Source organism: Marmota marmota, unplaced genomic scaffold (genome assembly GCF_001458135.2).
Source record: "Marmota marmota marmota unplaced genomic scaffold, marMar, whole genome shotgun sequence".
Taxonomy (NCBI): Eukaryota; Metazoa; Chordata; class Mammalia; order Rodentia; family Sciuridae; genus Marmota; species Marmota marmota.
Window position 1 is genome coordinate 42,130,323 of NW_025999900.1, and position 20,875 is coordinate 42,151,197.

At 51.4% G+C, this 20,875-nt stretch overlaps 1 protein-coding gene and 1 long non-coding RNA gene across 5 annotated transcripts; one reads left to right on the top strand and one right to left on the bottom strand.

Moving 5' to 3' along the window:
- Positions 1 to 1,765: 1,765 nt before the first annotated feature.
- On the bottom strand, positions 1,766 to 16,993 carry Rps6kl1 (ribosomal protein S6 kinase like 1). 4 transcript variants are annotated; one of them, XM_048799000.1, is made up of 11 exons: positions 16,833 to 16,993; positions 14,986 to 15,143; positions 13,535 to 13,659; positions 12,589 to 12,681; positions 7,020 to 7,067; positions 6,454 to 6,586; positions 5,075 to 5,683; positions 4,621 to 4,710; positions 4,378 to 4,460; positions 2,948 to 3,043; positions 1,766 to 2,631 (listed from the first exon to the last, which is right to left on the bottom strand). In XM_048799000.1, exons 1-11 carry the CDS (start codon positions 16,976 to 16,978, stop codon positions 2,521 to 2,523), a joined length of 1,692 nt encoding a protein of 563 aa, XP_048654957.1. In that variant the 5' UTR covers positions 16,979 to 16,993; the 3' UTR covers positions 1,766 to 2,520. The 4 variants fall into 4 exon arrangements, with proteins under 4 accessions (XP_048654957.1, XP_015349535.1, XP_048654956.1 ...); XM_015494049.2 differs by having other exon boundaries at positions 14,986 to 15,270; positions 16,833 to 16,969; XM_048798999.1 differs by having other exon boundaries at positions 14,986 to 15,299; positions 16,833 to 16,966.
- On the top strand, positions 2,627 to 6,112 carry LOC125615320. Its single transcript, XR_007345900.1, has 2 exons — positions 2,627 to 3,458; positions 5,990 to 6,112. It is a non-coding gene; the product is annotated as an uncharacterized LOC125615320 (long non-coding RNA).
- Positions 16,994 to 20,875: the final 3,882 nt, after the last annotated feature.

Here is a 20,875-nt window from a genome sequence, read left to right on the forward strand (position 1 = left end):
AACCCCAGCCCCATGGTTAGCTGGACTCTTGACAAGAAATTATAGTTTTCACCTTTGTGATTCCCCCTTCACAGTACCAGGGGACAGCTGCACTTTGGGGGGCTGTATTATTTCTGGGATGGATTGTGGCAGTATCTCTTATAGTTTTACTTGGACTTGTCACATGTACCAAGATGCATGAGGTCAGTATGAGCAAATGAGGGGAAGTTTCCGCAGAGCCGGGTCCTTGAGGGTCAGTGAAAAGAGCTGATAACTATGCTAGACTGATGACTGGCATCATTGAGTCCATGCTTAAACAGCTTTATCTTTCCACACAAAGTCCTTGTCTGCTGATCCTGCCTATAGTGAGGCCAGCAGTCTGTGGAGGTCTGTTGCAGGAAGGAAGTAGGTCCTAGAGGGCAGGACTAGAGCTGGTGGGTAAAAATGGTTCAGTGAAAGGGAGAGCTAGAATTATGTGTCAAGTCCAGGGCTTGGTGCCAGAAGCTTTATTAATTTTCTAGTAAACCAAAGCACATTTTTTTTGGAAAGATCAACCTTAAGCCTTATTAGTACTGGGACCACAGTATTCTAAACTGAGGGCCTAACAGTGCCAAGTGTGTAGTGTGTGCTGGCAGGAAGGGACCCTTCAGAAGTGACCTGCACTTTAGGAAGCAGTGGATGGAAGTAGTTTGGCCTGACTGGGGAGTGCGGCAGAAGGAACAGTAACTCTGAGGTCCTGCTGCTATAGAGTCAATTTTCTTGGAGTCTCAATTTTCTCAGGAGCTACCATCTCCTGAGGGGTCACTGAAGATTAAACTAGTCCCCCTCACCTGCCAGGTACCATGACCCTCTTTCAAGGCTTCTCTTCCTCTCTTATTTCCCACAGAGCCCAGTGCCCCTTACACTGCCACTTCCACTTCCACTGAGACCTGAGGCAGCTTCTCCTAGCAGGACCCAAGCTCATTCTTGAGCTTTGCAGTCTGCCCCTTCTAGCAGGTATTTTGACTACATTAATGATGCAAGGACACAGTAGGAAGAGCAGGCTTTATTAGGGGGTGGGCAAATGCCTGGGCATGAGCCATAGATAATCATACACAGGCTTTGCTTTTCCCCATCCTCTTCCCCAGAGTCCTCCTGAGAAGCTGGGGAGCCTTGGACCTCCCCAGGACACCAAGTCTGGCCTGAGAGTTGGTCCTCCAGAGTCGCCAACTGATGGTAGTGGAGACACTGACAGGAAGGAGCTGAGGGCATAGGTTTAGTGGAAGTTGGTGGGGTGTGAGAAGGACCTTCATACCTGGGCTCTTTTGAGGTGCCCACTTACCCAGTTCTTCAGAGACTAGAAACATCTTGCTTCTGGCTAAAAGTGAGTAATAATTTAATGTGTTTCATGGTTTCTTACTCAAACAGAAATGAAGTCACAGTGGGCAGTGAATTGAGTAGAACCTCAACCAAAATGCAGTATGTAAATAGATCCAGTGCCTGAGAAGGGAATCCTCATAGGCACACCTGTCTTAGCTGTTTCAGCCCCTCTTGGAACCTGGGACGGGTTCCCCTGCTAGGTGGGCCAGCTGGCAGCTGGAGAAGTTTTTGTTTTGTTCGTTGTTCTTGTACTAGGGATTGAACCCAGCGAGTGCTCTACAAAATACTGAGCCACATCTCAAGCCTCTTCACCCCACCCCCCCCCACACTGCTTTTTTTGAGATGGTGTTGGCCAGGCTGGCCTTGAACTACAATCCTCCTGCCTCAGGTTCCTGAGTCACTCGAATGATAGGTACATGCCACTATGCCCAGCTAAAAAAGCTCTTTATTGTTTTCAAATTTGATCTAAGTGGCAAACTGTGTCACCTGTTCCCATCCCATTCTGCCTTATCTTCTTAGTTTCTCCCCTCCCTTTTGCTCTCCCAAGTCTGAAATCACCAGATAAGGGTCCTGGACAGGAGTGAAGAGTGGATAATCCAGTTCTGCACCTTCTCCCCTGCTTCCCACTCTCCCTACCCCTATGGGAACAGCTTCTGATGGGAGCAACTAGTAGCTGCTTGCTGCATGACTAAGAAGACAGCCAGGGAGGGCCCTGGTTTGGGTCTACCGAGCAGCCAGTGGATCTGTATCCTGGGAGGAGTTTCCAGAGATGTCCCAAGTCAGGCACAGCATGGTAGTGAAGGAATATATCACAAAACCTCCTGTGGGCTCAGCAGGTGGTCCATAGTTCAAAGCCAGTACCACAGAAGGTGCCCTTTAAGGTGGTAGGTCCATGTTAGGGTATAGGGTGTACTCAACATGTGTCTGCTGGCTGATGGGTGGAAGGCTGGTCAAGCTGCTTATTAGCAGGGGAAGCCTTGCTGCCCTTCTGCAGCTTCTTCAGGGGCCGGCCCTTTTGGGGCAGTGGTGATAATTGTTCCTGAGGCCCATGTAGGGAGCTGGGCAGGAAAGACAGCTACCCCACATTCTTCACCTGCAGCCCACTGATTAGAGGAGCCAGCTCTGACAGGCAGGCAGGATATCCAGACCTGGGCAGCTGCTTCCACCACCCACTTCACCCCATTACCCCACCAGTCTATTCCACTGGATAGTACTGAAAAAGGGGTGGGACTTGAGTTTGCTGATTCCACCTCCTGCAGCACCCAGGCGCTGTGTGGGATCGAACTGTAGCAGCTGCTGGGAGAGACCAGGGGTCAGTACTCTGACAGGCCTTCCCCGCCCCCACCACTGAGGCAGGGGCCCACCCCTAAGGTCTCACCACGGCCCTAGGTGGCTCACTCCCTGCTAGCCCTGCCTGTAAACCCTGTTTTCCCCAGAGGGTATGGGCGGTCATTGGTGGCAGTTGGTCACCAATGTTTAAGATTTCTATGTATTGCCCTTCCGTACCCACACAACACACATGTGTCACACATAGTTGTGGGATGCTATGCCACCAGTCTTTAACCATAGGCCAAGAACCCACCCACCTCTAGGTTGGGCTGCACCTCACCTCAGTCAGCAGGGAGGCTGCTGAGGGACTGAGCCACTCAGGCAGATGGAGCTGGGTATGAGCCTGGAATCCTGAGGGGTGGCTCTGTGACAGTGCCTGGAAGGACAAAAGGAGGACCTCTGAGGAGGCAGCCCCAGGAAAGTCTACACTCCAGTGGCAGCCAGGAACCCACTCCCACCCTCATGTCACATTCCATAGGGATGACGATAATGATGACATTGAGAGTTGCCTTTTGCTCAGGATCTACTAGGTGCCAGACCCTGTTCTGGATCCCTGACATACCTTATCATTAAAGACAAGAAGCAGGCTCAGAGGAAAAGGGACTTGTGCTGAGTTCAGGGTTGAACCCAGGTCCCTCTGGCTGCAAGCTTCCTACAAGTACCCATCTCGGGTGGCAATTGGGACAGACATACTATTAGGAATGGCTCTGGGACTTGTCTCCTTACAGAGAAAAGCCTCCATGGGCTACTCATCTGACAGCTGACCATGTCTTGTTGCCTCCAGGCCCAAGGTAAGAATTGTATGCTATGCAGGGTGTGGTGACATAGACTTACTTCTCCATGCCCAAAGGTGCAGCTTTGGAGAGCAGAGGGGGTCTGTTTGGAGGTAAGGGTTAGCTGCTAGGAGCTCCAGGATGAAGACCAGGAACCCTAGCCTGTAGAGGTGGTGGGAGACTAGGAGAGCTGGATTGGTGGTGGTGGTGGGGGTGAATATTTGCAGCCAGGACTCTCAGAGGCCCCCAGATAGGGGACAAAAACAGGAGGGAGCCAGGAGGTCAGGTCTGGACTTCAGGTCACACTGCATCCATTCCGGCTGTTTCCTGCTCAGATGCAGTTTGGCCTCTCCCTTGCTTTCCTTGCTTTTTTCTTAACGGGCCCCAGATGTGGTGCTGAGCTCATCCCAGGGGAGGACAAAGGGCAGTCATCATCCTGAGCAAGAGGGTTGTAGGGGAACCTTGAGCTCCTGGCTAACCCAAACAAGACAGGGCAGCTACTGCCCTAGATGAAAGGCCTGCCTCCTCCCTTCCTCATCCTCCCATTTAGATCTGGGGCAGAAGCCCCTAAGGGCATAGGTAGGAGGAGCCAGCAGTGGGCAGAGGAAGCTCGAGATGATCCAGGGAAGGAGGGTTGTCAAATTCCACCCTCTCTTCAAACCTTAGCCTGGTTTCTCTTCCAGAAGCCTTCCCTAACTGTCCCAACTTAACACTCATAGAAGCTGACCATCTCATTTGCTATAGCTGCTAGTGCAGTGGGGTGCTGTGTGCCCATGGCCTGGTGGAAGTATCTTCCTATATCCCTGGTGGCCTGCAGGGGTGGCAGGATTTTCAGCCCCATGGCCAGATCTTAGAGAACCATGCAGCCTCTGCCCAGTCACTGAATGACTGGGCGCAACAGTACCCACCAGGGCTCCACACCCTGCCAGCTACTCACCTTTCCTGTCAGCAGTTCATACAGCAGCGACCCAAAGCTCCACCAGTCACAGGCTTCTGTCAGCTCAGAAATCCCACCCACCTCTGCAGGAACAGGAACACACACATCCCTGCCTCACTCAAAAGGGCCCTCTCCATTCTTCTCATCCTACCACATATTGTCCATCCCCTCTGTCATCCTTAGCCCCCAGAATCAGCCCACACAGAAGTACCAGAGGCCAAGCCCCACCCCCTGCCTTCTTGCCTGGGGCACTGTACAGGAGCTCTGCAGCCTCCCGGCAGCACTGGGGCTCCACTTCTGACCACTGGCCAAAATATGTGAGCCGGATGTGACCTTCATGTCCAGTGTGAATAGGAAGGAATGACAGGGGACAATGGTTGAGGGTACCGTCACCAAGCAGCTGGCATGGGGGAGGTGGTTCCAGGGTTTCCCCCAACACAGTCACATGGTGGGAACCAAAGGTTGCCATGCTGGACAGTCTCCCCAAGAGCACAGCCCCTAAGACCCAGAGGCTCACAGGATGTTCCTGGGAGCTGCTACCCGAGTCTCATGGGGACAAAGGCAAGCCAGACTCCATCAGAGTCCAATGAAAGGCTGGATGGAGGTAGGGGAAAGTGGCACATAACTTAAGAGGTCACCTTGACCCTGGGGGCATCCCACTTGAGAAGGGCAGGTGTAGTGAGACTGGGTCTCCTACCTGCCTGGTCCAGGAGCAGGTTCCTGGGGTTGAGGTCCTGGCACAGCACCCCCTGCTCGTGTAGTGCTTCCAGTGCCACCAACATCTCAGCTGCCCACTGCTTCACCTTCTCCTCCTTCACGCTCCAGACAGCCCCACTGCCCCCTAGGCTGGCCCTGCCCTCTGATGGGTGGCTCTGACCTCTGCCTAGGCCACAGCCCCCCAGCACCCGGCCAGCCCCCTTGCGAACCCAAGGGATCCCCCAAGGGGGCCCAGGGTCTGACCTCTGGCCAGCCCGCCTGGCTTGCAGGTTCAAGCCACTGGGGGCTTTTGTTAGGTCCAAAGAGCAGGAAGTGCTGGTCTTGCCTGTGGATTCACTTTCTGCTTCTCTCTGGGGTCTGAGGGAGGGGGCCTCCTTGGCGGCGGGAAGGCTCTGAGAAGTCCAAGAAGGTTCTGGAGGGATGCTGGCCTGCCTGAGGGTGTGGCCTGGGGGAAGCTGTGCTGGGGTCAGGAGACTGAGGCTGTGGCTGGTGTTGAGCTGGGCCTTCACCTTCTCCTGGGTGGAGCCAGACCTGAGCCCAGAATGTTGGGGGCACGTCTGGGAGAGCAGGTGGGACCAGAGAGTGCCTCCTGGGCCAGGCAGAGGGAGCAGTGAGCGTGGGAAGGGAGAAGAAGGGCATGGACACTGGGTCTGGTCTCACTCCCGCCTCCCCTCCATGCTGGGTGTGGACCTCCACCTGCCTGGGCTCCTTCCCTGTTCAACCTCTTCACCTCTGCCCCTGCCTGCCACTCAGCCTCGAAGGCCCAGCCTCCCAGCCTGCATAGCATAGGTGCTGAACCCCAAGACTGCTGTATTTATTGTTGATGGCCTTGTTCTGCGTGGTGGGTTCACCAATGTTCAACATATTCTAATTTTTTTTTTCTCGTTTTTCATAGGAAGACTTATGTAACGACATTCAAAGACCAGGCAGGAATCCATGACGGCTCTATGTCATGACTCAAGGATGTACCTCATTCTTTAAAAATCACTATAATCATCAATAAATATCAGTTACATGGCTCAGTTCCTGTCCTTAAGGCTTCAGTCACCACCATCCTGTGTGGCCATTCTGAGAGACGGGCACCAACCAGAAAAATGAGAAGAGCCAAGACAAGAGGAAATGGTGACCAAGGAGACAGTGTATAAATGCTGTCTCATCTGCTTACATGCAGACATCCTCCCAGCCCCTCTGGCACCAGATGTGCCTGGTGCCAGGTCCTGCCACCAATCTCCAGAAAGGCTGGATCCCTGATCTCTACTGTGCATCTAGTGAAAGCCACAACCCTCCCCAGGGCTCAGTATTTTAAGGGGGTAGGTGTCAACAATACCAAAGGCCCAAGCTGCTGAGGGGCCCCCTTACCTTGCACATGTTCCAAGTGCAAGAAGATGGAGTCCTCACTCACGGAATACCGTAGCAGCTTTGTCATGTAGGGCACTCCATGCGGGATTATGGTCAGCCGCTCCTGGTTCACCACGTGGCACCTGGGCAGGCTCTGGGGAGGGAGTAGGGTGGGCAGGTCAGCTGGGACTGGTCAGAGGCTGCCACTTTTAGGGATCATCTTAGCCCTTGCTTCAGGGGAACCCAGATGAGAAATGGGAGCAACTCTGAGGAGCAAATGCCTCCCCAGTTTCTGACCTGGCTTCCCCTTCTTTCCCCAGGAATCAGGTCCTCCACCCTCCTGGCCAAGGTGAGGGTGTGTGTGTGTATGTGTGTGTCTGGGTGTGTGTGTGTGCGCGCACGCGTGTGTGTCTGGTTAGGAGGCAGGGGCCATGTTCAGGGGCAAAACAAGCAGCTTTTAGATTTGGAGGGAGCATGGGCTCCTGATGCACATTCTGAGGATGGGGTTCCCCAGAAGGAAGGGGTTTCAAGAACTCTGAGGAAGTCCCAAGGGGAATGCAGCATGGCGGGAGCTGGGCAGCACCTACCTTCACCACGAAGGTCCCTCCAGTTGCTGGGTCCTGGACCAGCTGTACCTGCCAAAGTCCAGGAGGCACTGGTCAAGGTACATGACAATTCCTGGGGCTCTTTGCCCCACCCCCACCAGGCTTCTCCACCAAGCTGATCCTCCAGGGAAGGGCAGGGAGGGCAGGCTTTGGTGGCTCAGAGATGTCATCCACCTCTAAACCTTGTTCTGTTCTACCCTGCTAGATCTCAGCTCTGGGGCTACCTCCTCCAGCATCTGGGGCTCCTAGTCCATCAACAGTGCATTCTGTGCTCACCCTCGGGGAAGCCTTGTCATACCGTGTCTCATTACATGTTTGCTCCCTGGACTCTGAGCTCCCGAGGGCAGGGACCACACTATCTAGCTTTGTATTCCCAGAGCCAAGCACAGCACAGGAATGGAGTGGGTACTTCACACATGCCTGGTGAGTGGCCCCAGTACCAGCTGCTGGGGCTGGGAGGACTTTGATGTGAGAAGAACTTCTCTCCCCCTTCTTGCCCATGGTTGGCCAGGCCTCACATAAGGAGATCAACCCTTCACTTAGACTTCACCCAGAGCCCACCATTCTGCAGGGTCTGAAGGTGTCACAGCCAGAAGGGACCTCACTCACTTCCTCTGATCCTTGTTTTACAAGTGAGGAAGCTGAGGCTCTGAGTGTACAGCTCCAGGTCATGTGGGCTGAACTATGCCTGGGCTTGGCAATCTTCTTGGGGTCTCTCCCCCTGACCTTCTGCACCTCCTTTTATAAAAAATAAAGTTCTCTAGCCAGGAGTAGGTCCTGGACCAGCTGCATCTGCCAAAGTCCAGGAGGCACTGGTCAAGGTACATGACAATTCATGTACCTCGAGGGGGTGTGTGTGTGGCGAGGCGCTAAGCAAAAGTGAGGCACTAAGCAAAAGCGAGGCACTCAGCAGCTCAGTGAGATCCTGTCTTTAAGTAAAATACAAAAAAAAAAAAAGGGCTAGGAATGTGGCTCAGTGGTTGAGCATCCCCGAGTTCAATCCCCGGTACCAAAAAAAGAAGGAAAAAAAGTTCTTTAAGCCAGGTGTGGTTGTGCCTTACAGCTACACAGGAGCCTGCGGCAGGAAAGTTGCTTAAGCCCAGAAGTTCAAGGCCAGCCTGAATGAATAAATCTCTCTCTGGAGGCTGTCTTCAGAAAGCAGCCCCTCCTGGTGTTAGTTTTGGTTACAGGTAGCATTCAGCCCATCTGCTGGTCCACACCTTGTTTGGAGTTGGGTCATTGACTCAACTGGGTGGGCCCAGCTGTAGGAGGGGGCACATGGATGTGTCAGGACAAGAAGGCAGAGGGTTCAGCCTTGATAAAGGGGCATGTGGAGGCAAGACAGCACCCTGGTGTTGTGACTCCTTGGCCATGATGATGAGTGGGAACCAGACCCTAAGGCCAGACAGTGGTGACAATGCAGCCAGGATTAGGGTAGGGGAAAGTGCATTGCGCATCTACATATTGGACAAGTGAGGCAATGTTTTCTACCACCAAATGGAATTACAAATATCCGCCTTCTCTGCATCATGGGCTTGATGAAGCCTCACATGGGCAAGCCTCTGGGATTGCACAGACTGCAAGAATGGCGTTTATCAGGGTTGCCAATCATGTAGCCTCTCTTAACCTTGCTCTTCTTAACTGCAAAGTGGGTTCATAGCAGTTCCTCCTCCAGAGGGTCATTAGGGGGTTTGATTAAAGCAGTCAATCGAAGTACAAACCCTCATAATCCATAGCAATTATCAAAAGGCATTGTAGAAGAAATCTATATTGGCTATGAAGAGTTCACTCTGTGCTAGGTACTTGTCACAGGTTACTTTATTCCCACAACCTACCAGGTGACAGTTACTAGTGGCCCATTTTATTGATGAAGAAATTGAGGTTCAGAAAGGTGATACTGCCCACCTATGGTCCCACCGCTAAAAAGTAGCAGTCAGGATTTGACTCAGGGTAGGCTGATCCCAGAGTCCTGAAGACCTCACTACAGCGGGGGGCATGACTAGGTGACCATGGCAAATTCCTTCCCTTTGGGACTCATTTTCCCTACTATTAGTAAAAAGAAAGCAGCAGACTAGATGAGTGCCAGCCCTTCGCCTGGGAGGTGTCCCTTTGACCACCAGAGGTCTCCCCTTCAGCAGCCAGAGACAGAACCCTGGTTTTGGCTCCTTGACCAAACTTGTGCAATGTTTGAAAAAGAAAGGCAGAAAGTTCTGGGGTCATTTCAGAGAACAGAGTTTCCCACAAGTACCAACACCCCGGATAATTCCCCACCATCCCATGCCAAGTGGGATTCCCCACCACCTTGTCCTGGGCAAGACCCTCTTGATTTACTGTCCAAAAAACCATCAGTGAAGGCAAAGCCAGAATGGCCGCTTTACACACACATTGAAAGATTTTGTGTTAAAAAAAAAAAAAAATCAAAGCCTAACTATTTATCTAGAAAGAATTAGGCCAAAACATTAACAGCAATTATTTGGAGTTAGATAGCAGTAAGTTTTGACTTGTTTTTTTCCAGTTTTAAACTCCTTTCTCTTTCATTATATTCTAAAGGGCAGCAAAGAGGGCATTTTCCCATTAATGCAACCAAACAAAAAAATCCCCTTCTTCTTTTGCTTAGTGGCCTGAGGGACCGAGTACTATCTAGTTAGTACTCAACTTCCATGAACCTCAGTTTCATTCTCTGTCAGACAATTATTATGATGCAACAAGTTCGATAGAATTTCCTGCCATGGTAGAAATATTGTATATCTGCACTGTCCAGTGTCAAAGCCATTAGCTTTATGTGACCAGTTAGCCCTTGAAATGTGGCTAGTGCCATTAAGACAGAATACTTGATTTTAATTACTATTAACGTAAATTGTGTTATGTGGCTAATGGCTTCTATACTGAACAGCAACTGTGAGGACCTCTTGCCACAGCACTGGAAATGACAACATGCCATGACAACGAATGTCAGGTGAGTCTGATAACTGGAAAGATGGAAGGCAGTTTGGGGTGCCTCTTCTTACTTTTCTTAAAAGATGACTTTTTTTCTTTTTAGAAAAAAACCCTACTGAGTTTTTTGGGACACAGAGATGATTAAAACTTTGGTGAAACACAATAAACCCTCTCTTTAAAGATGCCCGAATCTAAGTCCTAGGAGGAATCTTGAACGGAGCAAACAATCCAAAAGATTCAAATAGGTTCTCCAACTCAAAGGCCCACTGAGTATGTGAAAGTGGGGGGGGGGGCGCGGAAGGGGACAAGACGAATAGGAGGGCCTGCACCCCCTTGAAGTGCTCAGCTTCTCCAACCAGGTGGGAATGCAAACCCTGAATTTCCAAGTATTTTGATTTTTTTCAGGAGAAGCCAGAAATCTGGATTTCTTATTTGAAATCTGCACGTTTTAAAATGTTGGTGACAATCAAAAACAAAAACACCCCTGTGTTTGAGCCAAATAAAGCAAGAAGTGACTTGAATAACCTTTTTCTTCTTCATGCCTGACTCAGAGGCTGGCTTCTGGAAGAAGCTCAGCAAAAACTGAGTGACATCTCCCTGGTCCCCAGGTTCCTTGAAGATGAACCCTTGGGTGTCCTGGCTGTCTACATAAACCCTGGCCCACGCACCTCCCTGCTCCCTGCTCCCCCTACCCCTGCCAGCTTCTCTTCAGCCCCTAGGGACCCCCCCCAAAAAAAAAAAAAAAAAAACTAGACACCTTCAGGGCATCTTTGCTGCCTTCCTAGGCCTGCAGCTGCCTTGGGCTGGCACTGCGTTGCCACCCAGATCTGCCTGGGTAGAGCTATGGAATGGGCCCAGTGGCCCTAACACCTTTCCTAATTTGGGGAAAGTGCTGTTCCTGTCTTGGGTATGACACAGGAAAAGTAAGCAGGGTCTCAGGAGGGAGCTGAATCCATAAACTGAGTGTGCACGAAAGGGTCACAAAGAAAGAGGGCGACCTGGAGACAGCATGGTTAGGTCTGGCCTTAATTTGTGCTTTCAATCTGCACAGCCCTCAGAGTCGTGCTGGAGTTAAACAAATTTGAGGGATGCTGTGTCACACGCCTCCCTCCTGGAGTCTCCAAGACTCCAAGTATACATTTGCATCCTAAAAGCTCAGAGAACTCCTATCATCCCCCCCCCCAAAAAAAAAAAGTAATGGAACCTTAACTCACTGTTTCTCAAACTTATTTAACTTGGAACACCCTTCATCATAACACCTATGGTTTAGTGGGAAATGGTCGCCTCCCCAGCCTGTCCATGGGAGTGGCTGTGCTTGGTCAAGGTCAGGCTGGGGCTGCGTCCACTGAGATAGCGCAGGCAGAGGGGGACTGGCAGATGGAAGCTGGCTGGGCCTTTGGTGACAGTCTGGGGTCTGTTCCAGGGACCTAGGAGAAGCAGCTGTAGCAAAGCCTGGGGCTGGGAGCCTGTGCCTCTTCACTCGCTCATGTCACTTGCACTGGGAGCCATCAGACATGCATGGAATATATTTGCATGTGCCAGGCCTTTCCCCAAAATGATTTCATTTTCCTTCCCAGATCATCCTTTGTGGAGAGAATTCCCACTCCACTTTACAGATGAGGAATCCAAAGCTCAGAGCACTGAGGGACTTGCCTGTGGTCACCTTGTGCATTGCCAGGCAGGGGTCTGCTCCCCACAACCCCTCCTCCCACCAGCAGCCATGCCAACCTGTTGCATGGGGGGAAACCCACACCGGTCTGTTCTCTATAAACCCAGAATCACCAAAATCATCCAACAAGTGTTTTAAGTTGCAGAGTCTTGGGTTCAGCTCTGGGTTCAACCTCTAACACCACACATGTGGGGTGGGGTCCAGGCATCTGTATTTTCCAAGTGATTCTGATAAATGGCCAGTCTGAGAAAAAATTGTTTTAGGGATACTCAGGGAGCCCTGGATGGAGGACAGAGGGGAATCTGGCTCAGCTCTCATTTGACATGTTTGCCCCTCTGATTCCCCACTTTAATAATGAATGCCCTGAGTGAGGGTTGAGATGTCATCTCCTGTCTTCCTGTCTGCCCTGAATTAAGGAAATTCAGATGATGGTGGGGATGCCAGAAGAAAAGGGAAGAGTTCCCAGGCCCTGGACAAGGCAGGCCCACTTGGTCCTCTGCTGAAGAGCTTTGCATGAGCACGTTCCAGTCACAGGGAGTGTTCAGCTGTGTGTGGTGGGCTGCACCCCTGGGGTGCACAGTGAGAGTAGGTGGGTGTCTGTGAGGAGTGGGAGTGGGCAGGTCACAAGTGCCTGTCTTGTGCCCTGAGCAGCTTCTCCCTGTGGCCTCTGCTGGCTTTCTGTGTCTGGGTCAGAGCACTGTGGAGAGGGTGCTGGCTGCCTCTCCTCCTTCCCCCATTACCATCTTCAGGACCTGATTGGAGCATGAGAGTGGGAAAGAAGGGGCCCCTGGACTCAGCTGCTCTCTCCTCTGACCCTGTCCACCAGCCCCTGGAGGAGTGCAGGCGGCACTTCAGACCCACGGCCGTCCTACCCACCTCTCCCTCTGCCACCCTGGATGGCACCTACACCCGTGTCTCCCTCCCACTCCTTGGGCATCCACTCACCTTGTCGATGACCCCAACCACCCTGCAGCCCCTCAGCTGCTCCAGGGCAGTGCTCAGTGTGCGGATGGGCCGGAGCCTCAAGCTGCTGAATCCCTGTGGAGGAGGGAGACAGGCACATGTGGGCTCAGGGTTGACTTGCCTCAGGGATTCCTGGCAGCTGGGAGAGCAGTGGGTACCACAGTGAGTAGGACCAGAGTCCAGGCAGACCCCACCTCACAGGGACAGGCTGAGTTAACAAGCTGGCCTTGACTCGTGGGGGCCCACATTGATCCAGGGTGGCCAGGCTGACCATTTGGCTCAGCTTCTGCCTTGCCCTCCAAGCCTCCCAAAGTTCTCAGGGTTTCAGAAGTCTCTCATAAGCCCCATCCACAGATGCTTCAGGGTAAGGGATGGGAAATAACCTGGGCACATGTGGGTTAAGGGAACATGGTTTGAAGACCAAGCCATCTGCCTTGGGTTAAGGCAGCCTGCAAGATCCAGTGAGCCTAGTTGGTGGACGCGTTTGCCTGTGCACACAAGTAGGCATGGGAACTGTGCATGCATTTCAAACCCTGATCAAGTACCCACGGGTTTAGCAAAAGCCACATGGGGAGCCCTGGGCAGACATGTGTACGTTTGCATTCATGTGTTTATGTGTGCTCCAGAGACCAGGAGCCTGCTCATTCATAAGAGAAACAGGCCAGAGGCTCCATACATGTGAGCACGTGAATGCAGCCCTATGCAAGCTGGGGTGGCTGTGTCTGTAAAGTCCTCTGTGACAGCGCAAGACTGGACTAGGGATGATTCAGTGAGTGCCTGAGAATGAATGAGCTGTGAGGGTGTGGGGGATGGAGGAAGCCCAAGAACAGGAGAGGCAGCTCTGGCACCACAGGCTGGCCAACTCTGGGCCTCAGCTCTCTCCCTCAGGGCCCTCCCCCGGTAAGGGGCCTGGGGAGGGTCTCCAAACCGTGTTGGGACTGGCTCCACTGCCCAGTGTCCGCTGCAGGTGGCAGTTGAAGATCTCCTCAGCCCGCCGCAGGTATTTTGTGACTTTTAGTTTTACTGCCTCACGTCGCTCCTTGTTGGGATCCACTGTAGGGAAACGAGGGTCACAGGGACTGGCCCTGTCTCCCGCCCCTGGCCCTCCCCCAGCTTCAGCTGCCCACCCTTCACCCTCCATAGCAGATGGCTCCTATTTCCCAGATCTGCTGACCCCCAAGTAAGGAGGAGGAGGAGGAGGAAGATGGCACAGTTAGCCAGCTATACTTTACAGTTGGCACCCACCACCTCTCTGGCCACAATCACTCCATGGAAAGGGTCAGGGTGGGGATCCCATGTCCATTTATTCAGAGTGGAGATGAAGTTCCTGGAGAGCATTGCGCCCTCCATCTCTGAGGTCCAGTGTGAAAGGGCATCAGGGTGGAGACCAGATCAGAATTCCATAGACAGGCCCAAAGCCCAGGCTTGGAGGGGCCTCTTTAGCAAGAGCATAGGAAGGCTGAGTGGGGGCAACTCCTGCCTGTGGCCTGTTCACAGGCCCTCAGGGGTCTCAAACTGGCCGCAGCACTAGCCTTTCTCCCAGTACTCTGCCCTGAGCAGGCCTCTCTCTCCTCTCCAGGCCCTCCCTCTGGAACACCTTGGGCCTCCCTGCTGTTCTTCAGCATTTCTAGAAAATGCCCCCCATTAGCCCCATCTGGCCTGTTTCCCGATCCTCTCACACTTCCTCCTTATTGTTCTTCCCACTAATTGGCCATTATCAACTCTTAGCCACACATGACCCTGGAGTGCAAGCTCCAGGGGGCAGCAACCCACTCAGACCCAGGGGTGGCCAAGTATGCTAAGCCAAGCACACAGCCTTGGCAGCCAAAACTGCTTCCACCCCAGCTGTGCCCCCTGGGAGTGGTGGAATCTTGATCAAGCTATTTAATTGCTCATGACTCAGTTTTCTCATCTGGAAAATGAGTCTAAAAAAAAGTTCCTGTGGGGCCTGGCTGCAAATTCCTATAGTTCAAGCTACTCTGGCAGCTGAGGTGGGAAGAAGGCTCATTGGGCCCAGGAATTCAAAGACCAGCCTGGGCAAGACCCCATCTCAGCAAGACCCCATCTCAGAAAAAAAAAAAAAAGATAAGAAGAAAGGAAAACATTCCTACATATTCATAATTATATGCAACAACCAATATGATCATTTCTATTACTGTGAGGTTAAATACAGGTAGAACCCTTAGAAGGGAGCCTGGTGCAGAGGAACAGCTTAATAGATGCTAGCTATCATTATTGTCCATCACAGACACCCTGCAAGGCTAGCATAGTGCCCTGCCAAACAGCAGAGGAACAAAGAACAGGACAGATGCATGACAGGGCAAGCCCTGTTCTGGCCCTTCCCTTCCCATGCCCTGTCGCTGCCCAGACCCCCCTCACCATGCACACCGCGGAGCAGCACGTCCACACCGTTCTGGTAGTGGTTGAAGGCCGCCTCGTAGTCCTCACTAACATCACGCTCCAGGGCCAGCCGGATCTGCGTGGCCGCATCCACCAGGTAGTCACGCTTGGTCATGTCAGGTGCTCCCACAGCCACCCTGTTGCGAATCTGCTCTAGGTATACACAGGCCTGGGATCGTGCTCTCGAACAGGGCTCAGGCTCCAGACCTGGGCCAGGCAGGCATTCAAAGGCCACCAGACTCATGGCTGCCTTGCAGCTGGGATCTGGAATTTGCAAATGCATTGGGGAGGACCTAGCTGGGAGTGACACTACTATTCACCTCCAAAAGCCAGAAGGATGAGAGCTAATGTGCATAAGTTCCCCCCCCCCCAATGAGCCAGATCCTCCCCAAGTGGTGGTAATGATGGAATAACACAGCTTTTTTTTCTTTTCCATTCAAATTCAGTTCAAAAGGCTGGGCACGTGGCATCTGTCTGTAACCCCAGCAGCTTGGGAGGCTGAGGTGGGAGAATCACAAGTTCAAAGTCAGCCTCAACAACTTAGCAAGACTCTGACTCAAAAAAATAAAAAGGGCTAGGGATGTGACTCAGTGGTTAAGCACCCCTGGGTTCAATCCCCGGAATAAAAAAATATACGTATTTTAAAAATTCAGCTCAACAAATATTTCTTAAGCATATATTATATGTTGAGCACCGGAGAAGGTTGAGGTTATCTGTGACCCAGAGCTGCCTTCATGGGACCTCCACAGAGCAAATCTGGTGTGTAGCACGTGTTAAACAAGTGGAGTCCACACATTCTGAGCTCAAAGGCAGTTCCTCACACTGTTCCCCACTAGCTATCATTATTGTCCGTCACAGACACTCCCTGTGCCCCTATGGAAATCTCATTTGCCCTTTGGTTCAGTTCAGTGACACCTCTCCCAGGACAAGATGGACTGTGTGTTCTTTGTTTTGTTTCTCTTGGTCCTGAGGTCAGTGTGGCCAGTGAGTGAGGACCCTCCAGAAACCAGCAGAGAGCTGGGTATAGAGCCCACCCTTGAAGTCCATGGGTAGATAAGATAACTGAGTGGCAGATTTGGTGCCACTATAGATGGAGTTTGCTGATAAAGGGCAAGAAGGGCAGGGTGACCCGCCTATGGAGGGGATGGCTTTGACCGCCTGGCCCTTGTCTGGGAAAGCCACTAAGCCACGTGGCTTCCAAGGGCCTGACAGTAGCTCCTCCCTCATCAATGTGTGTCACAGATGGGCAAAGGATAAGAGCAGAGGCTGCGGCAGAAGCAGAGAGTCTCAGAGAGAGGGCAGCCATGCAGCCTCTGCCCCTTCCTGTAGCCTCTCTGCCACCTTTGCCCTCAGGTGTCACTGGGAAAGGGCCAACAGGGAACTTCCAAGCCCAGGTCTGTTTGGCCTCTGTTCAGAGAGAGAGAGACGAAAACAGGATGCACGGAGGGGTGGGTAGGAAACCCACACCCCCCGCCCTGCCCCCGACAGCGAGGAGCTGGTCCCTGGCCAGGATGCAGCCGGGAGGATGAGGGAGGCCACCGGTCCCCGCCCCGCCTAGCTCAGGGGACATTCTGCTCTGAGGCCTGTGCTCTGGGGGCACCAAGGCCGATGGGGCTGTGCTGCCCGGGTCAGGCCCTACCGGGCCGGGTCCCGCCTTCCGAGCCGCAAGTCCACGCTTGGGCACCGCAACCCGCACGTGCAGCCGGCGAGTCCCCAGCACGCAGGGTGCACGGTCCCCCAGGGACGGCCGAGGAAGGCTGGGCTGAGGAGGTGGGAGGAAGGGGCCTCGTCGCCTGGGAGGATGGAGGAGCGGGAAAACACCGTACCTGCCCGAGCCAGGCGCCCGGTCCGCGGGGCCCGGTCTCCCCGATGGCCACCGCCCCTTCAGCCCAGCCGGCGAGTGCGCTCGGCCGGCCGCTGCCTGCGGGCCTCGGGTCAGGTGCGGGGGTCTATCCCGGTGCGGCCCGGCCATTGGCTGCCGATGAGCTCATCCTCCACCCGTTAGAATAAACCACCAATCACCGCCCGGCTCGGCTTCTGCCGGCCCTTAAAGTCGCAGGGTCCGCGCTCCTGGGTGCTGCGCTTGGGGGTGGGGCTGGGAGTTAGAAGAGGGAGGTGGTGGGGTCGGGAGAGGAGGTCTATTGTCCCCCAGGGATGAGAGCGGGGCTGCTTCAGAAATCTGGGTCGACTCAAATGCACTCGTGGCACTTCTAAGGTTTTTCTCATTCATTACCTCACTCGCTCATTCAACTATTTAATCAGGTGTCCAGAGTGTACCCTGCCCTAGAGGCTAGCTGCTGAGGGGCTAGATGCAGTGAGGGTCTAAACAGCTCTGCGCATGTCTTCCTGGGGTTGAGTCTCCAGAGGGACACCGGGATTTAAGAGCTAAAAAATAGCCCCTCCCCAGCGCACACCTGTAATCCCAGAGACTCTGGAGGCTGTGGCAGGAGGATTGCAAGTTCTGAGGCCAGCGTTAGCAATTTAGGGAGATCCCCAGCAGCTTGGAGGGACCCTGTCTCAAAATAAGAAATAAAAATGGCCGGGGACTCGGGGCCAGTGGCACACTCCTGTAATCCCAACGGCACAGGAGGCTGAGACAGGAGGATCTCCTGTCTCCAGCTTCAGCAACTTAGTGGTGCCCTAAGCAACCCAGCAAGACCCTGCCTCTAAATGAAATATTAAAAAGGGCTGGAAATGTGGCTCAGTGGTTAAGCACACGCTGAATAATAGAGTTCAGATTTGGTTTTATTATGAGGGAGAAGGGGCACAAGGGTCTATGACCTAGTCTGGGGGCCAGAAAATTTTCGAGAGAAAGTGATACATGAACTGAGCCTTGAGTTTGAGAACATAAGCCTCACCTGAGCCCTTAATGGGGAGGGAGGTACCTGCACTGTCCTTCCCTACTGCTCTGGCTGTCTGTCCCCTGGATACAGTTCCATACAGTTCCCCTCTCCTCACTCCCACTTCTCCATCCTCACTCTCAGCTAGAGTTGTTGCTTTCCCCTTCCCTTGAAGACAGTGGGCCACAGATTCCTACCCAGCCCCCTGCCAGGTTTGCACACAACTTCCTCACCTCTTCCATAGAAGGTCTGGCCTGCACCCCATCGAAGACCATTTTCCATGAGTCCCATACCATCACCACTCCAGGAGGCCACCCTAGCAATTCTTCCCTTTCCTATGTTATTAACGTTTGGTTCCCATTGGCTTATTCCCATCTGATATAAACAATACCATCTCTCCCTTCTTAAAAGCAAAGCTGCAATATTTGGAAGGCTGAAGCAGAAGAGCCCAGGAATTTGGGGCCATCTTGGAGTGAGACCCATCTCTTAAAAAAAAAAAAAAAAAGGAAAAATAAAGAAAACAAAATAAAAGATACTCTGGGCCTTACTTCTGAGATAGGTGGGTTCTCAGGGAAATTAGACAGAGACCCAGATCTACCAGTATGACCCACCACGCTTGTCTTTTTAGTTAAATAAACAAAAGTTCCATGGATATGGAACTTATCTATGGGAATAGATAATAGGTTTCCCTTTTGGAGTCATAAACTATTCTAGATTAGATAGTACTTATGGTTGTACAGCCTTGTGAATATACTAAGAACCAGTGGTTTGTACATTTTATAAGGGTAATTGTCCTGATGTCTCAGTTATCTCGGTGTATGCTTGAACCAGATCAACTAGGACAACAACAGAATCAACTTAAAAGTCACCAGATTCAAAGACCCACACAATGTGCCCACAACTGATTAGTGGCTCGACTGCTTAACCAGAACTTTCTGAATCCTAAATATCAAATGATTGACATGGAATTTGATGTTTACCAAAGCTTGCCTGGGAAACTGCACTTGTCATATATGTAGCCAGAGAGCTCCACCTTGGGTGTGTCCCTCATCTCCTCTTCTCTGAGAAGCAGGAGTATCCACACCCTGCCTTTAGGGTGTGTGGACCTTTGCAATTCTTCAATGAATAGTTGCTTGTGCTTTGCTTCCCACAAGTCCTGGAATTCTTTTCAGTGGTGTGAGTCAAGAACCCCAGACGCTCTCCTCTTGGAGCCAAGTTGCCATTCTACTACCTCCTTGGAGGGACTTCTTTTCCCTTCTGGTGACAATCCCAATTATCTATCACTGTAGGTTTGCAGCAAAATTCCCTAAAAGAGATATAGATAATTATTACCAGTTTCTCATTGTCCACTTTTTTTTTTTTTTTGTACCAGCAATTGAACCCAGGGGTGCTTTACCACTAAGACACATCCCCAGCTCTTTTTATTTTTATTTTTATTTTTTTGTTTTGAGACAGGGTCTTGATAAGTTTCCCAGGCTGGCCTCCGACTTGCCATCCTCTGGCCTCAGTCTCCAGAGTAGCTGGGATGATAGGTACACTTCCACTTTTTCTTGAACCCTCTTCTGTGGAGCTGTTCTGTCCCACATTCCTCCACAAATGCCCTTGGTCAAGTTACTGATCACCTCCTGGATGCTAAACCCAGTGGTGGTTTCTCATTCGCCAGTGTTCTTGACCTAGTGGGAGTATCTGAACCAGGTGGTTGTGTCCTCCTCCTCTTGCCCCAAGCTCTCCAGGCCCACCCTCTCTGGTTTCCTCCTTTCTCCCTGGCCATTGATTCTCAGTTTCTTTTGGTGGCTTTCCTTTTCCTTGTCAGCTGCTGAATGTTAGTGTCTCAGGGCTCAGTTTTCTTTCCCTCTATTCTTGTGTTCTTAATGAGAGATCGTACCTTGTCTCGTGATTTTATTTTATTTTATTTTTTAAAGAGAGTGAGAGAGGAGAGAGGAGAGAGGGGAGAGAGAGAGAGAGAGAGAGAGAGAGAGAGAGAGAGAGAATTTTTAATATTTATTTTTTTTTAGTTTTTGGCGGACACAACATCTTTGTTTGTATGTGGTGCTGAGGATCGAACCCGGGCCGCATGCATGCCAGGCGAGCGTGCTACCGCTTGAGCCACATCCCCAGCCCATCGTGATTTTAAATATTATACTTTCCTGTACCGCTGATTCTGTATTTATATCTCTCAGCTCTCACCTCTTTGCCTCTTTAATTATTTAGTAGTCTAATAAAACATTTCAAATTCAAAATGTCCAGAACTAAACTCTCAAAACACCCTATGGAATGCGAGAGAAAATATGGAAATCATTAATCAGATAAAGGTCTGTATCCAGAATATACAAAGAAGTCTTTACAACTTAATAATAAAAAGAAAAGCCAGTTTAAAAGAGAGAAAAGTATTGGAATAGGCATTTCTCCAAAGAAGATATGCAAATGGCCAATAAGGTATTCAACCTTCTTAGTCATTAGGGGAATGCAAATTAAACACACGGTGCAAGGCCACTGCATGCCCGCTGGATAGTCATAACAAACAACAAAACAAAACAAAACACAATAATGAAGGTTGGCAAGGACCTGGAGAAACTGGAACCTTCATACATCACTGATGAGGTGCAGCTGCTTTGGAAAGCAATTTGGCAGTGCTTCAAAAAATTAAATGTAGAGTTACTATATGACCCAGCAATCCACTCCTGGGTGGGTACTCAAGAGAACTGAACACATGTTGACTTGAAAACTAGCACTTTGATGTTGATAGCTGCGTTATTTATAATGTATTATTTATAAAAAGGAAATAACTCAAATATCTATCAACTGATGAGTAGATAAATAAAATGTGATATATACATATACTGGAATATTATTCAGCCATTAAAAAAATGACATACTAGCTGGGTGCAGTGGAACACACCTGTATTCCCAGTGGCTGAGGAGGCTGAGGCAGGAGAATTCCAAGTTCAAAGCCAGCCTCATCAATTAGTGAAGCCCAAGTAACTCAGTGAGACCCTGTTTCTAAATGAAATACAAAAAAGTGCTGGGGC